At 31.0% G+C, this 14,620-nt stretch overlaps 2 protein-coding genes across 2 annotated transcripts; both read left to right on the forward strand.

The window, feature by feature from the left end:
• Positions 1-1,121: 1,121 nt before the first annotated feature.
• Positions 1,122-3,242, forward strand: LOC106309290 (probable transcription factor PosF21). The gene is made up of 5 exons (XM_013746333.1): positions 1,122-1,169; positions 1,462-2,288; positions 2,391-2,523; positions 2,642-2,726; positions 2,984-3,242. The coding sequence occupies exons 2-5, from the start codon at positions 1,480-1,482 to the stop codon at positions 3,139-3,141; spliced, it is 1,185 nt and encodes a 394-aa protein (XP_013601787.1). The 5' UTR covers positions 1,122-1,169; positions 1,462-1,479; the 3' UTR covers positions 3,142-3,242.
• Positions 3,243-3,848: 606 nt separating this feature from the next.
• LOC106311100 (transcription factor RF2b-like) lies at positions 3,849-5,610 on the forward strand. Its single transcript, XM_013748336.1, has 4 exons — positions 3,849-4,649; positions 4,737-4,869; positions 4,955-5,039; positions 5,364-5,610. Exons 1-4 carry the CDS (start codon positions 3,910-3,912, stop codon positions 5,522-5,524), a joined length of 1,119 nt encoding a protein of 372 aa, XP_013603790.1. The 5' UTR covers positions 3,849-3,909; the 3' UTR covers positions 5,525-5,610.
• The last annotated feature ends 9,010 nt before the right edge of the window (positions 5,611-14,620 follow it).

Below are 14,620 nucleotides of genomic sequence, written 5' to 3' on the forward strand. Positions count from 1 at the left end.
CACCATTTAACACCCTCAACTTAATAGAATTTTGGTTTTTGATTAAATATTACCCCTTAATACAAAGTATTACTATTAAAATAGTAAAATATATCAAATCTGTAAAACTAAATTTATGACTAAGAGATAAACAAAAACTTTTTTTTGTAGGCTTTTAAAAATTGTCATATAAAATATAATTTATTAAAAACTAATGTTACCTAGTTAATATTATTGTTTACAGATAATGGTTTAAAAAAAATCCATTTGCTAAGAATTTAAAGGTTCTGACAATATATAAAACAATAACATATTAATAATAATTTAATGAAATTCATATTATTTATTAAACGTGAATATTTCAAAATGTAGCACATATTTAAAATTTACTAGGCCTATAAATTCTGAGTTTTGCTATCTAAAAGATGCATAATAGGCTTGAAATAGTAGCAAATTTCTTGAATCTAACCTAAAACCCTCATAACGTTTTAGACTACCATAAATCTATATATTTGGTGAAATTTATGAACAAGAATTTTTATATCTTTATAATATGAAAAAAAATTGTAGGTATTATATTTCATGTGACTCACTAAATCATATACCTTATATATAGCCAAATAACTATCTGAGATTTGAATATCCTACTAATTTTTCACAAAGTTCCTCTAGTGTGTGAGTAGTCCATTTATAGAGGATGGAAAATAAATATGATGTTATGTGTGTTTTATGGAATAAATTATTTTTCAATTAGGAAAGAAGATAATTTATTCTCTAAATTTTAAATTTAATGGTGAACTATAATGAATTTTTCGATTTAAGTAATATACATACAAATAATATATTTACAGAATAAAAAATGTACCAAAATTATAATTTGGAAATATAATGAATTTAATTTCTTATACAAGATCTTAGGATTAACTTTAGTTTTTCACAACGGAGTTCTGTTGATAAAAATAATAATGAAAAAAATTGTGTACAAACTAAGGGAAAGTTAGAAGAAAAATTGGTAAATCCAAAAAGAAGGGAGGATGAATGTTGTAAAATATCTAATAAATGATTCTTCTATTTTTGTCAGTACATAGCATGAACCAACTATAAAAGGTGGTGCAAGGGGATTGAAGCAAACCAAGATACATCAGCAGCTAAAGTTCTTTGTTCATTGACTCCATCGTTGAATTCCTGAGGTATTCTTCTTACCGCACTTTCTTTTCGATCGTTTCTCTCTGACTTTAACGCTCGAGTTTTGCTTATTTAATCATTATTACAATCATTATATTTGTTTCTCTTTCATTCTCTCAAAACAACATAAGAAATGATGATGATGATGATTCTAACACTATCACGAGCCGCTAGGGTTGTTATGCACTGTCACTTTTTTACGTTGCTTATTTATCTGTCGATTTTTTTATTTGGTTTCGGTAATTAAGAAAAGGAGTGATATGGAGACGAGTATTAACTCCGATGTGTATAATGCAGATAGTGACTTTGTTAACCATGGATCGCCAGGCCGAGAACGTTCCTTCCCAGACAAGCTTCGTCCTCTCCACCCAATTCCCGTGTCCTCCCAGTGGCCAGAACAGAGGCAGCATGCCGCCTCCTCGTCGGAGCTCATTGCCACCCCTTCCCCCAAAGAGACCAACAACAACAACAACCACACGTCATCAGCAAATCGGGTTGCAGAATTTCAACCCCGGACCAAGGCTCCTCCCCCCTCAGTCGCCTGTCTTCCGCTCATGGACCCCCATGAGTAGTCCTGCACCGTCATCGTCGTTCCAGTACCTTCAGTCAGCGCCGCCGGTGGCTTACCACAACGCGGCGTTGCCTCCGAGGCCCCCAACCACCTCCGTCAGTGCTCGCGGAAGTGCCTACAGCGGTAACGACTCAGCTGTTTTCCCCTCTATGGATGCTATGAAGATGATCTATCCGGAGCCCATAGAGATGCCCGTTGGAGTGAATTATTCAAAGGAAGGCCATGGGGAACCAGCCGGTTTCATGGACGAGCAAGTCTACATGGACCTGGATGAGATTTTTGATTTTTCTACTAAGGATGATGACGTGGCGAGAATCGGTAGCGGATCTTCTGAGAATAACAAGAGAAACGCGGGTGTAAAGAAAAGAGCAGCACCTTCGAGAAAAACGAGAAGGAAGAGTGTTTCACCATCAGTGGATTGCAATAACCTCAACAATTGGAAGTCCAGCGTGGCGATTGAAAAAGGGATGTTTACTGAATCTCAAATGAATGAGATTGCGCGCTCCAAGACACTCCAAAAATACGTTGTAACTGATCCTAAGTATGCCAAAAGGTAATTAAAAAAAAAAAGCTACATAAGAAACCATGTACTAATATATGTGTGTATATAGAGTCATATATACATCTGATATGATGATATCTTCCATCATTTCAGGATGTTGTCAAACCGGGAAGGAGCACGACGTTCAGTCAAGAGGACGGCGCAGCACATTTTAAATTTGGAAGAAAAGGTACAAACTCTTGAGAAAGAGGGTGTTACACTAACTGTCCATACCAGCTTTGCGGAGGTGAGACAAACATTACATTAGCAACCAACCAACTTACTTTATCATTTTTTTTTTTAAAACGGTTCCTGAAAGATATGTTTTTGTTAAAGTTTGTGTCTGTTGTTGTTTGCATTTACAGAAAAAGAAATTGGGCCTGGAAGAGGAGAACAAGCAGCTAAGAATTCGTCTTCAAGAAATCCAGGACCAGTCCAAACGTGCTAATGGTACGAGCATCTTTAATTATATAGTGATTCGTTCTTGAATCTATATATATAGTGAATGTACTGCAGGTGTCCTAGGGCTCATCGTTGTTACTTGCATTTTAGACCTTTGCGCTTATGACCTCACTTGCATATAGTAGTAATACGTAAATATTGTTGAAACAACTTATAAAGAAAGCTTGTTCATACTTGTGTTACCATTTCAAGATCTGTAACTGTGGAATCTATATATATATATGTGTGTGTGGTGTTGTGTGCAGCCTCGGAGGAATGTAACAATGAAGAAATCAATTGGGTGAAGCAGAAGGGAACAGAAGAGGTATTCCCAGACTGGGATACAACAATGGACGAATTCTTGTTGGAGCAACTGAACGAGTTAAATGAGGAGCCGGAGACGAACAATTGTGGTTTCGAATGAAGAGATCATCCATAGGAAGTTGAGAGAGGGTGTAGGTTCAAGGCCTGGATTGAAGTCAAAAAGTCCTTTTTCTTTTTCTTTTTCTTTTAAGTTGTTTTCATGAGTTGTATGGTCAGAGTCATGTTGAGTAATAAAAAAAAAATCTATCTTCATTCAGTATGTAAGAAAAAAATGACTTGTAATGGTGAATGTGGTCCTCTCTTGTACTTTATCAGTTTGAGTAAGATTCTGTTGTTTTTTAATATATTGAATAAAATAATATTTAAAAAAAAAAACATAGAAGCTCTTTTCTCGGGTGTTCCTTTTTCCGACAAAGTGTAAAACAGAAAGGTCCTCTCTTGTACTTTCTCAGTTTGAGTAAGATTCTGTTGTTTTTTAATATATTGAATAAAATAATATTAAAAAAAAAACATAGAAGCTCTTTTCTCGGGTGTTCCTTTTTCCGACAAAATAAGTCAAACGTTTCAAGAGTCAAGTCTTTTGTGGTTTTCTTCCTTTCTGTATTTGATTGATATGGTCAGAACAAAAAACAGAAAGAAAGAACAAGAGAGATTCGCATTCCATTTTTCGGTGGTTGCAGGTCAAAATTTGTTTCTTCTTCGATTAGGAAATTCAGTCACAGCGCGTTGATCTTTGCGATTGCTCTATGAAGAAAGAGTGTATATATTTACAGGATCTTCACCGCTATTCACCACCATCCTCTAAAACCTTCCAAGTCCTTAGAGTTTTCTTCTTTCTGAAGCTTCGTTTTAAAGTGTTACAGATAAGATGCAGAGACCTAACTCTTCCTCTTCTTCTTTGAATCCTTCTCCCATCCGCTTCCCAGTTCCTTTCACCGGAAATAGAGTCGGAGCTCCTCCTCCTCCTCCCATCCCACCGACCTTTCAACCCAAACACTCCTTTCCGGCGGCGGCCGTGGAGGAGAGAACCGGCGCCGGATTCAGCCCTTCTCTGCCTCCGTCGCCCTTCACCATGTATCACTCTACTTCGAGGGTGGTGGCAGGCGGCAGCGGGAATCTACCGCCGAGAAAGACGTCTCATAGGCGTTCCAATAGCGATCACACATTTGTGTTTAGCTCCATGAGCCCTTCCAAGTCTTTGGAAAGACCAGTCTCCGGCTGCGGGGAGGTTTCAGATTGGTCTAAGTTGGTCAAGGAGGAAGAGCGCAGAACGTTGTCAGAGGGCTACGACGATGCTTTAAGGGCGTATATGAGACTTGATCAAATTGATGCGGAGAGCAGTAGAGGGAGGACGAGGAAGATGACGAACGGTGGAAGCACCAGTGGTGACTCTGAAGGTGAGAGCAATGTAAAGAGGAGAGCCGGCGGAGACATTTCTCCCACCAGTAGACACTACCGGAGTGTTTCCGTGGACAGTTGCTGTTTCCGTGAAGGTGCTTATAGTGTCGGATTTGGAAAGTATGAGTTTAGTGCAGCTGACATGAAAAAGATCGCCGCAGATGAGAAACTTGCTGGGATTGTTATGGCTGACCCTAAGCGTGTTAAAAGGTAGTGGTGTGACATTTTTGATTCATCCCCTTGGTTCTTTTTGTGACGTGAGTGTTTTTTAAAAAAAAGAAACTATTTTGTTATTAGGATGTTGGCGAACCGCGCGTCTGCTGCACGTTCAAAGGACCGGGAGACGAAATACATAGCGCAGTTAGAACACAAGGTGCAGACTCTTCAGATTGAGACCACTACTTTATCAGCTCACCTCACGCATTTGCAGGTCAGATACCACAAACTGTCAATGTCTTTTGAATTAAGTCGGTAGGTAGTAGTAGTCTTTATCTTGTTTTCTTTTTGTGGTTCAGAGAGATAATATGGGGTTGCAGAACCAGAACAGTGAGCTCAAGTTTCGTCTTCAATCTATGGAGCAACAGACACAACTCCGCAATGGTAATATTATGTCAAAACTCTTCATTCTATATAGGAGAGTAGCTTTACCTGTTGGTTTTGTATTCGAACTCGTTACCGCCAAGTCAGTGTGTGTGTCATGTCCTTGGCTGAATTTTTATCGTTTTGTTTCTTTTCATCGACGATATTCTTCTACCGTCAGAACTTTCCTTATTTAGAAAAACTTTTTTTTTCCATATATGAGTTAGTTTTTTACTGCAAGATGATTGCATGTAGTGATCCTTGTCTATATTTCTTAGTTCTCACTAGACAAGTGACGTTTTGTTTTTTTTCTTTCTTTAGAACTCATATCCTTTTCTTTTGCAGCTCTGTCTGAGAAACTGACTGAAGAAGTCCAGCGATTGAGACTGGTGATTGGTGTGCCGAACCGCAGCGAATCCAACATATCAAACGCGTCACTAACTCCGGAGATGTTTCAGCAGCAGCTTAGGATCAGCCAGTTACAGCATCCGCATTACAATGAATAGTATAACCAACTTGTGTGATCCGCAGTTTCTTCATGTATGATAACTTATCTTCATATGTGCAGTCTGTTTCTTTTTTTCCGAATATTTATACAAAACATTATAAAGAGTTTGCCCCGGTAATTTTGATCATATATCCTGAAAAATTTACATATATTACATATGATGATAAAATGAAGGCTCCTGCTTCTGGACAGAGTGAACTTCTGTCGTTTTGGTCATACTGCAGTTTGGATTTGAACTATTCATTTAAAACATCGTCTTCTCTCAAACAATTTGGCTTCCCCTTTTTAAAGTGTTTAACAACAGAATCAAAGGTGTTTGAAATCGTAACTCTTTGGTGATGATGAACTAACAGCAGACCTTTATATTTTCTTTGATAGATTATCTAAATTGTTATTGATACCTAAGCCAACACTACACTCATACATGGGTAAAGTTTCTTTGAATTAATTTTTGTCTACTGGTTCCTAACCCACACTTCTACCGAATTAGGCAAACGGAACTCAAAAGCTCCTCATGATAATGTTCTTCATATCCTCCTCTGCCATCACTGACTCTTTTCCTATTGGTGATGTATTTATATGTTTAAACCAAAAAAAAATAAAGGAAACTCGTAACTCATGTAATGTGAGAAAACTAGTGAATGGATCCAGCTCCAAGGTTGCAATCAAATATCTTCCATCTCATAGACAACAAAGGGAAGACAAGGGTCTATGTACACAACGTGAAACTAAAAAATTAAACATCCTCAGGGCTTATGCTGCTTCTCTATGTCACACACATCTGCAGGGTTGTGATCTGACACACGCCACCACATAAACAACAACAAAATATAAGAACCAATAAGAACCAGAAACTTCCTACTATTACTGAAGTTGGAGGTTGTGATTACCTATTAGATGATGAACTAACATCAAAGTTGTCCGGAACATCATGGCCCAATGGTAAAGACGGACTCCTTCCTGCACCCAGGTTGCGAGTTCGAATCCTGCCGGAGGGAACCACCTCATGATGTCTCTGGACACTCCACACGGATATGGGTCCATGCTTTAGGGTCCATTTGAATACCCGGAGAGAGGGTCTATCCGTGGGCTGCACCTCCCCTTGGAGATTAGTCTGGGCCTCTCCATGGGGGCCTGGGATACCCCCAAGTTAATAAAAAAAAAAAAAAAAAAAAAAAAAAAAAAACATCAAAGTTTTATAGCATTTCCAACGTGTATTTTTAAATAGAGTAACTCCATAATAAAATTGGATTTGACTCTAACCCTAATCCATTTTGGAATGAAAAATAAAGTAGGTTGGAGCATTTCTTATTCTAACTTTATTTTGAAGTGGAAAATGAAATGAGGTTAGAGATGATCTTATTTTTTTTGAAAGATTATTAAATTGCTAGTGATACCTAAGCTAACACACTCATTCGTATCTAAATTTTCTTGAATTAATTTTTTTCTTCATCTAGAGTTTCATCTAGAGTGTTATGTTTTAATTGGGTTTCGAGCTAGATTTGAGATATCCAATTTTTTTATTATATGTGATCCGCTCCATTCCAATTAAATACTTAGATTTGTGATCTGTTTCGATTTGAAAATTATAAGTATTCAGATATATGGATTATTCAAAAGTTTTTGAATATTCACAGATTATTTGATTCGATCGGTTAATTATATAAAAATAAAAATAATACATAATACAATTTTTTTTAATAAACACAACATCATAATAAATAATAAATATATATAAAGTAGAACATTGTCTTTTCATGATGATATGATACATCTCATCAAGAGGCTTACTAAAATTTTGAAACCGTACCATATTAAAAAAATTAACTACTTCGCATTTTCTCGTCTTTATTATTTAGACCAAATTTATTAACAAAATAGATTTTTTAAAACAAGTAAACAAAATTAAGAATAAAAAAATTAAAGAAAATTATTTATGATATTTCTTTTCCACATTTCACCAAACCCACAACAACAAAAATCCGAAAAGCGAGTCATATGGATTTTCCCATCGCTTTGAAAACCTAATAAGTAACAAAATGATAAAAGCATAATCAAAGATTAATACATAACTAAGACAATTGTTTTATTTATTTATTTTTTAAAAATAAAAACATAATATAATAATAAAAATACATAATATAATCTAAAATACATAAATTTTAAGAATGAATAGGAAAAAATCATAAAGTTCCAACCAGAGTAAATGATTTTTTAAAGTAATGTATCTTTGGATTTTTTTTTCCTTTTATGGTCACAAAACTTAAGTTAAAAAATTAACAAAAAATCATGAAAAATCACACTCAGTAATTAGTACATAATTCAAATTAATATTCAAAAAATGGTTGAATAACAACCAACAAAAGAAAAAACAATAAATTTACACAAAGCATGAAAAATCTTTAGAACAATCACGAAATACGTAAATGATATAAAGTGCAAATCTATATATTATATCAAATCAAATATATAAAACCCACCCAACTTATTTCTTAACGCTGATTTATTAGAGCATTAATGAACATTTAGTCAAATCATTGGACTAAGGGGGATTCCACCCAAGTTCTTTTTAGTGTAATGAATAAAGAGAAATGAAGTCTTTATTCCGTATATATTATTAACATATTTGGAAATACACACAATACAAAATGACATGAAAAAAAAATGACTATACACGATAATTCAAATGAAAACATACTTTATATATTCCCATTTCAACTTCCATGTAAGAAAAATAGTCAACAAAATAAGACAATGAACTTATGTTTCCGTTAAACAAAAACATAACGCAAATAACATAAAAATATTAAAAATAGATAAAGAAAATTTAGAATAAAAAAATCTTTATGATATTTTCTTTTCCACATTTCATCAAACCCATGATAAATAAAATAAAGAAAGAGTGCATCACATAGATTTCCCCCATAGCTTGAGAAACTATAACAAAATGATGGAACCACAATAAATGATCAATCCCCTGGACTATATTTGCGAAATGATTTATACACATGTTGTCACTACAATCATTCTCGCTGAAAAAAAGATGATCTGACACTTAAAATAGATGACATGGCTTCCAGAAAAATATGACATGGATAATTTCATTTAATGTTGATTTATATTTTTGGCAAACTTATTAGAATATGATAATAATTCATATATTACGTTTAATATTGATATTTTTTTTTGGTAAATTTTTTTTTTAAATATGGTAATAGCTCATACATCATCTATAAAATAAATATATTCATATATAACATTTTAAATTTCGAATTGTTATTATTTTTTGTATAATTATACAATTTGTATTACTAAAGCTTTCAAAAATTTCTACAATTTTTTTTAAAAAAAACTATTTAATCGTAAAATCATTAGTTTCCTATATATCTACAAATTTTATAAATATTGTTTAGGCTAAATTTTTGATAATTATACAATTTTTATTAGTTTTATGCAAACTGATTTAATATATATCAAATCTATATTAAATATTAGCAAGAAAATAGTAAAATATTTAATATTAAATAAATTTATTTTTAAATATAAATTAGATTTAAAAAATTTCTTACTGCACATGGTGTAGGAAAACACCAAGTACATAAATAAAACATAAGTTTTAAAAATAATTAGAAAAACAAAATATAATAAATAAAATAACCCAAAATATATAATTTTTAAGAATAAATAGGAAAAAATTATAAAAGCCAAAAGTAGGGAATCCATTTAGGATTTTTTTTTTTTTCACGTTGCGTCAAAACAATGTGAATGATCATTGATTTTTTTTTCTCCCTTTTATAGTCACAAAACTCAAGTTTAGAAAAAAACTATAAAAATTCATGAAAAACTACAATAATAATTAATAAATAATTAAAAATTATCATTTTTAAAATAGTTGGGAAAACAAACGACAAAAAGTAAAACAATAAAACACAAATCTGAAATTATTGTAGTTTAGAATAAGTGAATGATATAAAACACAAATCTGAAATTATTGTATCCAATAAAATATCTAAATCCCACCCAATTTTTTATTCAATGAATAAAGAGACACGACGTCTTATATCAAACTCATATATTACTAACATTTTAGAAATAATCACAATACAAAACTACATAGAGAAAAAAGAATGAGAGTACAACATAAATCAAATAAAAAATACTTAAAATATACGGAAAATTTGGAAAAATACTTTTAAATAAGATTATATTTTGAAATCTACACCTTCTTTTAGTTTTTTTTTAAAACTACACTTATTCTTAAATGAAATGACTAAATTGTCCAATTTTAATGTTTACAATTATTTAATATCTAACTTGATATTTAATTTAAAACAGAAAATATGTGTCTAAGAAATGAAAAAAAAATACCAACAAACGATTTTGTTCTTATTATTAATACTCTTCATATCCATACAATATAAAATAGGAAAATTAGCTCCACTGACTACTACCTAAACCACATCGGCACAATCCATTTAATAATAAAAATGGTCGATGATTCAAAAACTCTTTTACCAAATAACTAAATGATCTCTCATTCTAGCCTGGGGATTTTTTTTCTTGTTTTCATATACGACACTACACATATAAACCAACCCAAAAAAGTGCTATTCTTTTCTTTATAGAAAAAAAATCCAGATAATTTATGTTGAGAATCAAAAATTGTGTTAATGTATTTCTCCTCTTACAACTTTTTATTTACTGAAACTTAAAAGAAGAGATTTGTGCGTATGGAGCACAATGGAACTCTTGCAGATAATTTGACATATGTTTTTACAATGTGACAAGGATGAACTGCTAAACAAGGAGATTCAATGTATTTTTATTTCTCTACATCGAAGAAATCATATTGTAACAACTTCAACCGTGGAAATAACAACAAAAATCACATAAAATCCTCACTAAATAGGGTATCTTTAATTATCCAAATTTTAAAACTTTATATTTTCTAAACCAAATTAGGATAAAAACATCTTATTACATATACAAAAGTGTAGTTTTCAAAAAGTTAAAAAAAATATGCATTTTTCAAAATTTAAATCATAAGCGAGGTATTTTCAAATTATCCCTAAAATATATACTCTCATTTCAATTTCAGTGTAGAAAAAGTAGTCAACTAAATAAGACAGTGGGGTTATGTTTCCGTTAATCAAAAACTTAATGCTAATAAACCATAATTATTAAAAATATAAATATAATTCAGAAATAAATTAAAGAAATATGTTTATGATATTTTCTGTTAATCAAAAATATAACGCTGGTGAATTACAGTTATCACACACTAGGAAATCAGCCAAAAAAACAACAACATCGATATATATAAACACTTATCAAACCATAAAATTAAAAAGAAAACCAAAATCTCACACAAGGCAGAGGCAAACTCCTTGTAAGAAATAATATGGTTAGACTAAAAATAATTTTTTAATGGAAACTTAAAGAAAACCCAAATAATTCAATATTGGCGAGCCAAATCATATGTTAACATTTGGATTAACACAACCCCTAAAATTTTGTGAAACAATTTAAAACTTGTAAATGAACCAAATTTATATGATAATATATGTATCAATAGAATGACTTGTATATATAAGTAAATTACACACACACACACACACATATATATATATATATATATATATATATATATATAACCAATCGGATATTCTGGTTTTTTAAATAGTATCTACGATTTGATTTATTTTATGGATACTATTTCTTACTATTTACTTTTATCCGAAGTTTTATAGATATTCAAATTTTTCAGATCGAGTTTAAACAAGATCAAATCAAATTTAACAAATAAAATGTTCAGCCCAAATTCCATCAGACCACATTTGTTCTTACCTGGCATATTATGAGGCTTTGAGCTTATGTTCACTTTCTCATGAGAGTGCCATTATTAGTTCTAGATTCCTGTATCTTGCGGAATTTTTTTTTTTCTGTGGAAATCTTATATGTAGATGAAAGGTTCGATTGGGACATAAACATTCAAATACAGTATCTATCAACTTACGTTACTAGTCACTAATAACAACTTACATTGGAAGGTAGGGGTGGACACTTTACCCGATATCTGAAACCGCATCCGAACCCGATCCGAAAAATTCGAACCGAAATCCGTACCGAAGTAGCAAAATATCCGAACGGATATTGAATTAGGAGATATTGGATATCCGAGCCCGAACGGATAATATCCGAATCCGAATGGATATCCGAAGATAACCAAACATATGTATAATTAATCATATATTTCTAGTTTACATCTCTCGTTTTATATAAAATATTTATATTGATACTACACATACTTTAAGTTCATATGATATACATAGAATTACAGAGAAAATGATTTGGTACTCACTTAAAATGCATGTCAAAATTTTTATTTCAAGAATTAACAAAAAGTTACATCCAAAATTTAAAAACAATAACCAAATTAATGTCTTTTTTAATTTCAAAATGTTATGTCCAAATCTATTAACCATCAAATCTATTAAAAATAAAAAAAATAGTTAAGTAAAAGTTATATTCTTAAATACAAGAAATTTGAGAAATGAATTTTTTTTTTTTCAAAATCTAAATATCCGAACCCAATCCGAAATAACCGAACCCGAACTAAAAATACCCGAACCCGACCAGAAGTATAAAAATATCCGAACGAGTTCTATACCTCTATACCGAAATATCCAAAAATTCGAAATACCCGATCTGAACCCGAACGGGTACCCGAACGTCCATCCCTATTGAAGGTGTAGTCTACCTTCAAAACAAACAATCGATACAAGAAAAAAGAAATGAAAGAAAATGCGACGTGTACGGAATGGGACGAAAACGAAAGATTTTCCTTTATTTTTTCATTTTAGCTGCTCCTCTCATTGTTGTTGACAAAAAAAGCTACCGTCTCATCCAATTGACTCATATCTATCCTTCCCCTTTTATTACGGCTCTTCTTCTGTCCATTCATTTTTCATTTCCTTTTTTTTGGTAATATATCTATCCTATTAAAAGGGAAGCAGTTTTTAAAAATCTACTTATAAAAGATTGTTGGACCCTTTCATTAGAATGCTATATTTTATATCACCTTAATTAATCAGCTCCACGTAATACGTTTAATATTTGTGACAAACTAAAAGATTCTGTGACCAGATTTTGTGCTTATTAACAGAAAATAATTATAGTAGCATTTATTTTCAAATACCAGAAAGATAGTGTTTAGATATAGTTTCTATTGTCAGCTATGATGATTATTTATCCGAGCCACGTAAAGGCTGATTTACAACATTTATTAACATATTATATAAACCAAATTTTTTTATACACATAATGTAAAACTTTTAAGTAAAACTTAATGTATAGAACATGACAATACTTTAATTTTTTTTAATTATATTCAAAATTTTATGCGTATACACAAAATATGTTTCTAAAATCTAACATTTTATTTGAAATCTGAAACATTAACTGAAAACCGAACCTGAAACACAAAAGAATAATCGTGATACCGAAAACATATTCGAAACAGAAAAATATATTTAATATACACAAAACATTTTAGATACTTAGAGCACCGGTTCAGATCTCTGTAGAATCCAAACCTAAACCGACACTGCGGGTCCGAAATATACCCGATAGATACTTTGTCGTATACTTGGATCTGAACCGAACATGTATATTCGGATCAGTTTTTATTCCAACCAGACAAAATGTTTGGACCTATGAGAGAGTTACATAACAATATACATACAAAATTTCAAATAAATTAATTCATAAATCATATAGTTTTATAAAATTATATGCTTTGATATAATTCAATATTGTAACATAATAACATACAACAATTATTAACATTATTAAACTTTTTATTGTAAGAAAACCCGCGCTTTTGAAGCGCGGATCAAGATCTAGTATTACGGTAAAAGTCTCAAGACTGTCTCAACCAACAAAAAAAAAGACTAAAAAAAATATTAGAGAAGGTTGAATCAATAGTGCTATACAAAAACTCGTGACAGAACCAAAACAATCGAAGCTTGCGAAATTCATCAAATGCTAAAACCTAACCAAATAAATTGAATTTCATTAGATTTGATTAAAATTTAGACCTAATACAAATATCATTGCCTGATTGGATGTATATAGTACATATCAACTCTAGTATACATGTCTTTGTCATGAGACGCTATAGATATTATTGGGACATATAGATGCAGTTTATTCCAAGCCACCAAAATTTACATGTGAGCCAAAAAATATTCAGTAGACTGGTTGCTATCGTCTACAACACCATTTGTGGCTACTAGGGCAAGGAAAAGAGGGAGTTTTTCTTAAGAACAAAAGAGGGGAATTCAGTGCATTGAATTTATGTTTGGTATTATTTGCTCATAACTCATTTGTCATTTGCTAAATTGTTAGAAATAAAATTTTAGCATAATATAACTCAGTTGTCATTTGCTAAATTTATGGTTTTTATTTATATTTTTTATTATTTAATTATAATATTTTCATTTTATATTTGAAAGAGAAATGAATTTTCTTTCAAACAATATTTTTGTAAATATATTTTTTAATAAATAATCAATTTAAATTGTTATTGTCATTGAATATAATTATTTTTGACATAATTTGAGTTTTCGTTTACATCAAAACTTATCATATTTTAGGATAATTTTAATTTAAAATGTAATTTTCATATTTTTCAAACAAATTCTAAAAAAAAAATTTTAAAATATTTTGTTATAATTTTTAAAAAAATATTGAGTTGCATTCAAATAAAAAAGTAAAGATATTAAAAATATTCTAATTAAAATATGTAAAATTTAATATAGTTTTAAGAAAGTGGTCAAAATAAAAAAAAATTACACATAAAAAAAATCATGATTTTTATTAACTGGGCGGATCATTATTTATATGATATCACAAACGAAAGAAATTTTTATGTTTTTACAATTATCTAATTAACTATGTATACTCATTATTTTTATATTTTTTTATATGATATCACACATTCGTAAAAAATAGAGAGTTTATGCTGCAAAAAAAAATATTTACTTAATGAATATAATATGAATGAATTTTACAAATACATCATTTAATAAAA

Source organism: Brassica oleracea, chromosome C8, assembly GCF_000695525.1.
Source record: "Brassica oleracea var. oleracea cultivar TO1000 chromosome C8, BOL, whole genome shotgun sequence".
Lineage (NCBI taxonomy): Eukaryota > Viridiplantae > Streptophyta > Magnoliopsida > Brassicales > Brassicaceae > Brassica > Brassica oleracea.